Raw genomic sequence first — 6,324 nt, 5'->3', positions numbered from 1 at the left:
TCCCAGAACTGTGTGACAGAAGCACAGGTAAGCAAGCTTAAATAAATACATCTGTCAATTTTTATGTTTGGAGAAATTGTCTAAATAATATTTAAGAAAACTATAATTTGAGACATTCAGAATACTTGAAATGAAATTACAGTCGTCATTCAGGGCTCAGACTTTCATAAAAGCACACCTGCAGACACATTTAAAAAAAAAAAGCTGACATCTTGACTTTATTTTTATATTATAAAATGTTATCAGAATACTATTTAATGCATTTCAAAATGTTTTCTTTTATGGTACAATTCACCCCAAAATAAAAATTCTGTATATTTAAGAATGTTGGAAACCAGATAAACCAACCAAGATAAACAAAGACTATGGAGGTCAATGGATACAGGTATTCAACATTTTCAATGTATCCATCTAATTTTGTTCAAAAAAAAAAAAAAATGTGTGAATAAAATATGACAGAATTTTCTTTTTTTGGGTGATCTATCCCTTTAAGAATGGAATTAAACAGCATTAATAAATGTTAGACATTAATAAGCATTAATATGCTTGAAGATACAGAAATATGTTCTTAATTTATATACAATTCAATATTATAAAATAAAGCAATTTTAGGCAATTTACTAACATATTCTGATATTAGTATGCATTTTGTTATGTAAAAACTGGAAAATGTTTTGCAAAAATTGCTTTTACAAAAAAAAGGTTATTGTTTTGACACAATTAAAGTTAGATTAGAGAAATACATTGAATCTAAGGGCATTTTCACACCTGGCTAGTTTAGATAATGTATTTCTGGTGCGTTTCTCTCCCTTGGTTTTGTTTGTTTAGGCATATAGGAATACAGCAATCATGAACGGATCTACACCAAACAAACCCATGTTAAACCTCTTTAACAACATAAAATGTACATGCTAAATCACTATGTTGGTTTGCATTATTTGACAGTTCTAGAGTTTATTTCCAAATGTTTAATTGTATTTTTAAGATCTGAGGTGAACTATCTGCTGCTGCTTTCAGCAGAATGGCAATAAATGTCATGTAAAAAGCCATTCAAACTTACATTGTTAGGATTTAAGACTGAACAAAGCAGGTGATAACAGTTTATCAGGTTGTTCAGCTGCAAGAAATAGAATTGTTTCTAATATATCAATTTAAGGTGTTGGTTAATACAAAAACTCATTTTGATATGGAAAATAATCCCTCTATCGCTTTTTAATTTCTTAAATTTAGAAGACAATCTATGTCAGACTCACTCCTCGATCTGGCAACCAGCACTTACGTTTGTCTTGATCAAGGAATGTAATACCCAGTTTAACCAATGGGTGTCAAAATGACATACTGCACCTTTAAGTTATTGAGTTAAATTTAAACATCTTTAAATGTAAAAATTAATTATACAGTTAAATGAAATGACAAACAATTATTACAAAGCATTTTTGATTTCGTTTTTTAGAAAAGTGCATCCAGAATTGTTGGATTCAGTCAATAATTATCATTTCAGTGTATCCCTAATTTGCACTCATGGCATTTGGCTTAAACGTATAGGCATTTTGACACAGTTTCTTGAAATAGGTGTATACAATTGCATTGTATGGGCTCCATCGTGCCTTGAGAGTTACCTGCATCATGTTAGTCACCAATTAGCTGTATTGGGGTGGGTACATTAATTTTATTCCCCAAAGTAGTTAAATCATCATGTTAAATTGAAAGCACTAGCAATTTTAAATATATTACAAAAACATCTTGACGGTTAACGTAGAGGACTGTAAACAGGTGCACTCTGACCAATAGGATGACTGTTGCACTCACATCTACAGGTCTTAAAATATTTTAAACATCAGACAATAAAAAGCTTAATCACTCCCAAAAGAACAATTTAATGTAAAATTGCTGAGTAAGTACCTGCAGCAACTGCCTGTTCATCCCAGGTCTCCACTCCAGTAAACACGGGGTTTTCAAACGTGTTCCGAGAGCACTGTTTACACCTGAGACATGCACATAAATATTCATTTAACTAAATATAGACATGAATGTAACCCTTCCCTAGGGTTTTTGTATGATTTACATCATGAATAACAGGGGACATTCAGATGAAGCCAGGGGAATTGTACTCTTACCCATAATATCTTTTTTTTCCAGAGAACAAGAATGGAGCTGTGAGATCCATTCGGGTCATCTTGCTGTTCTCTGATCTCACAGGAACTAGGTTTTTGTGATCACGTGATAACACACTAATCTCATCAAGTGTCATTCCTGAAAACATAAGGCTATATTTTTAAAATAATGCCAAAGAAATATTATTGAAAATATGAGTCTTTTTGCAGTTCGACATACCCTCAATGAATATCAGCTGCATGTGACTGCTTTTCCCCACCATGTCTTTAGAAACGTGCATTGAGATGGTTCTGCCAGGTTCTCTAGAATTTGCTGATGAGGTGGCAGCCCACTGCTCATCACAAGGTTGGTTATCTCTCGCAGATTCCAGAAATATGTTTGCGACAGCACTGTCATCAGGTACGTCTTTCCTGTCACATACAAAATAGTAGAACTTTTTAATAAGTTTTGTTGGTATCATTAGCTATTACAAAGCTGTAATATATGATTATATTTGTAATATATGATTATATCTGTGTGTGTGTGTGTGTGTGTGTGTGTGTGTGTGTGTGTGTATATATATATATATATATATATATATATATATATATATATATATATATATATATATATATATATATACACATACACACACACACACACACACATATTTCGCATTTCTAAACATAATAGTTTTAATAGCTCATCATTATCCTTGCCATGATGACAGCAAATAATATTTTACTAGATCTTTTTCAAGACACTTCTATACAGCTTAAAGTGACATTTAAAGACTTATCTAGATTAATTAAGTTAACTAGGCAGGTTAGGGTAATTAGGCAAGTTATTGTAAAATGATTGTTCTGTAGACTATCAAAAAAATAAATTTAGCTTAAAGGGGCTAACAATTTTGTCCTTAAAATATTAACTGCTTTTATTCAAGCCGAAATGAAACAAATAAAACTTTATCAAGAAGAAAAAAATATTATCAGACATACAGTGAACATTTCCTTGCTCTGTTAAACATAATTTGGGAAAAATTCAAAAGGGAAGGAAAAATAAGAGAGGGGGTGTTCCACTGTGGGGATTAATAAAGAGACTAAGCTGAAAAAGAAAATGAATGAATGAATGAATGAATATATGTGTATCCTCCACCAGCATTAGTAGTGACCTGGCCGTGTTCTGCATAAAGAATGGCTCAAAATCCATCTGGCCACTGTGCAGGACGTGTGTCTGTCATTCCCAAGACGAATTGATGCTTTATAGGCTGCAAAAGGAGGTTCTATACCATACTAATGAATTAACCAGGCATTTCATTTTCCAACCACTGTAAAAAGAGCGGCGCGTTGCTCTTTTCTAAAGTTAACAAAAAGGCAGTGCTTGTGTTTTCAGAACGGAAAAGCATGTCCAGTGAGATCAGCCCCTAAGTCTGCTCCTCTCGAGTAAAACAAACACAAAATATACAATATACCACTGATTCTGAATCAATAAGAAATATTAAAATGAGACCTATTTTGAATTTAAAGTCTATCTTTTAACCAGTATAAGCAACAACCTCTTTTCAATGTATTAGAGTTAAGAACAGGTTGTAGTAAGTGTCAGACTCACATTGTTTTACACTTGGAGCAGAAGAGTTTCAAGCACTGGTATAACTGCTGGGGCAGGTACTTCTTCACCCGGGCTCGAACATGACATGACAGCGGTGGTGTGGAGCGCTTCACCTGAGCAAGTGTGATCCGCTGTGTGTTGTGCTCACACGTCTGCACTGAACAAACATAATAGAGATGCTATCAGCATTTATAATAAAAACTGACATTGACATATACTTCTATAGCGCATTTGATGAATGCTCAGGTCTGGCTCTTAACAATTCTAAAAGCTGCTTCCCTTAAAGGTGCAGTAGGTGATATGTTAGCATAATAGCTTTGAAAACACAGTCCCTCACGAACGTACACCTTACAGATAACAGTAGACAACCCACTAGATCATGGCATTCGAGAGTTAGAAAACTTAATAGTACTCTATAATACTACAGATTTGAATGAAAAACTATTATATCTAGCAGGTTTTCAGTTGTGTAGAAAGCCAAACTTGTCATAATGTGCAATACTTCATGCATGAAAGGATCGCTGGTCTCTTTCTCTCATGCGCTTTGTCCTAAAGTAACAATGCTTAGACTATGCTTGGCTGGCAGGTTGCAGGAATTACATGTATTACTAGGCCATACTTACATGATATTTCAGACCAAATTGTCAAAGTAGGTAAACAATATAGGGAACGCGTCATGCGTTGTCATTGTTCAAAACCAATGTGATGCGAATATAAACCAACTTCAGCTCTGTAAAGCAGGCTAGGTGCAATAGCACTATTTATTTATGCTTTTTTTGTTAAACTAAATTATCGATTAAAAATTCGATTTAAAAAATATCGATTTAAACTACATTATCGATTAGAGGTGCGAACTTACACTGGTCTCACGGTTCGGTTCGGTTACGATTATCATGCCATCGATTGGTTCAAATTGATATCTCGGTGCATTGACGATGCTTTCCATACATAATAAAATTTTTCTTTACAGCACAAGAAAAAAATTCGAAATATCTTTAAATATTATTTGTAATACAATTTTATCCTTTAATACAAACAGTCAGAACTGTACCTTTAAAAACTCAAGTATATGCACAGAACAATATAAGCATTTATAGCAAATAAACAACACCCTGTCGAGTGAGTTCTTGCACCTCTATGATTGGTCACACGCTCAACAGTATGGGTTGCGAATGGCTCTAAAGGTGTTCGCACACCAGAAGGGCTGCTATGCGATGTGCCATGCAGTGCCATTCATTTTAGAATTATAAACATAGGTTTCTATCAGGGTACACACACCTGTCCAGCCACGAATCAGGCACTGTTCATATTTCTGCTGCGCCACAGAGCACCATCTGAAGACTTTAATTTTAAATAAGATGCGAATGTGCACGTCTGTTGTGCGTTACTTTCAACTGTCATCTGCACATATGATATATGATATATGTTGCGGTACATAAATATAAATAAGCTTTGCGTGACTAAAATACTTTTAAAACATACGCACAAATGGTAGACCTGAGTGAACGGGGTGCACAGATGTACAAATCTACATTTGTTAACAAACAGTTGGGCAACTTATTAGAATTATCTGCTCGACAAATTTTAATTGGATGAAAATTTTAAGTGTTATGCCACAAGGTTATTGCACACACTGAATCTGAAATTTTTTTCCGTAATTTTCGCATGTTAGAAAATAAATTCGACCTCGTATTACCACACTACCTTCTTAACATTCGTCCGTCATCAAAATTCGAACCGGGTTTGATTTTTTCAGCTTTTCGCATTAAAAAAAAAATTCTTTGAGGGGTGTTTTGACAGTTGAATACAGTTAAAGAAGTTAAATACAGAATCCGATCATTTGAGCTACAAATAACTTGATGACAAACACAGTGCATAATTTAAGACAAATGTGGTGGACAGTTGAGAACCAAAAATATTCAGTGACTAGCACACCTCTACCCTGCTGTTGCTTAGTGTGTGTCTGTGTGTGTGTGTCTCCATACATTTGAGGTATTGCCCATAGACATTATAATAGGAAGCATGGTCCGCTTTTCGGTCTGTTGCTTCAACATGTCAATGCAACGACCATCTATTATAATGTCTGGTCAATAGGTACTGCCAGTCCTGTTCAGGACTGTACATATGTACATATATGTGTGAAGTACTATAAACAATGTATTAAAATTTCATTGATTTCCTGAAATAAACTTTGCATTTGGGGATATCGTAGTGCAGCTCTTTGAAAAGGAGAACTGTCCTTCATGTAGGCTAGTATTAAATGCACACAATATTTAGCCTATTCTTTTTTCTTTTTCTACTTTGGAGTAAAGAGAGGACAACAAAGTATCACTGCTTGAACTGACACCGAAAGGTTTTGCGTTTTTTTTCAGAATGGATTAATTAATACGCGTTGGACTTAGTGTGCAAGGTTTGTTTATGTGACAATTATTTTGCATATGAATAAGTAAAAAAAACAGACATTTAACCAGCACAACAAAAAATGTTTCTAAAGACAATCACCTACTGTACCTTTAATATTAACCAAAGTCATCTGTATTTTTATTGTGCTTGTACACAGTAGATTGTGTTAATGTAACTTTACATATTTAGAAAAAAAAAAAAAAAAAAAAAAAAAAAAAA

At 34.0% G+C, this 6,324-nt stretch overlaps 1 protein-coding gene across 38 annotated transcripts in view; it reads right to left on the bottom strand.

Moving 5' to 3' along the window:
- pot1 (protection of telomeres 1 homolog) overlaps positions 1-6,324 on the bottom strand; it is a 92,773-nt gene that overhangs the window by 981 nt on the left and 85,468 nt on the right. For all 38 annotated transcript variants that reach the window (XM_087310985.1, XM_087310990.1, XM_087311001.1 and 35 more), the window contains 5 exon segments: positions 3,703-3,859; positions 2,335-2,525; positions 2,118-2,253; positions 1,903-1,985; positions 1-8 (listed from right to left, as the gene is read on the bottom strand). The exon segment at positions 1-8 is cut by the window's left edge and continues 87 nt beyond it. In XM_087310985.1, the coding sequence (XP_087167111.1) occupies positions 1-8; positions 1,903-1,985; positions 2,118-2,253; positions 2,335-2,525; positions 3,703-3,859 (575 nt within the window).

Source organism: Danio rerio, chromosome 25 (genome assembly GCF_052040795.2).
Source record: "Danio rerio strain M-AB ecotype USA chromosome 25, GRCz13ab, whole genome shotgun sequence".
NCBI classification, from domain to species: Eukaryota; Metazoa; Chordata; class Actinopteri; order Cypriniformes; family Danionidae; genus Danio; species Danio rerio.
Note: the sequence above shows the minus strand (reverse complement) of the source record. Positions and strands in the feature narration are given on the sequence as shown.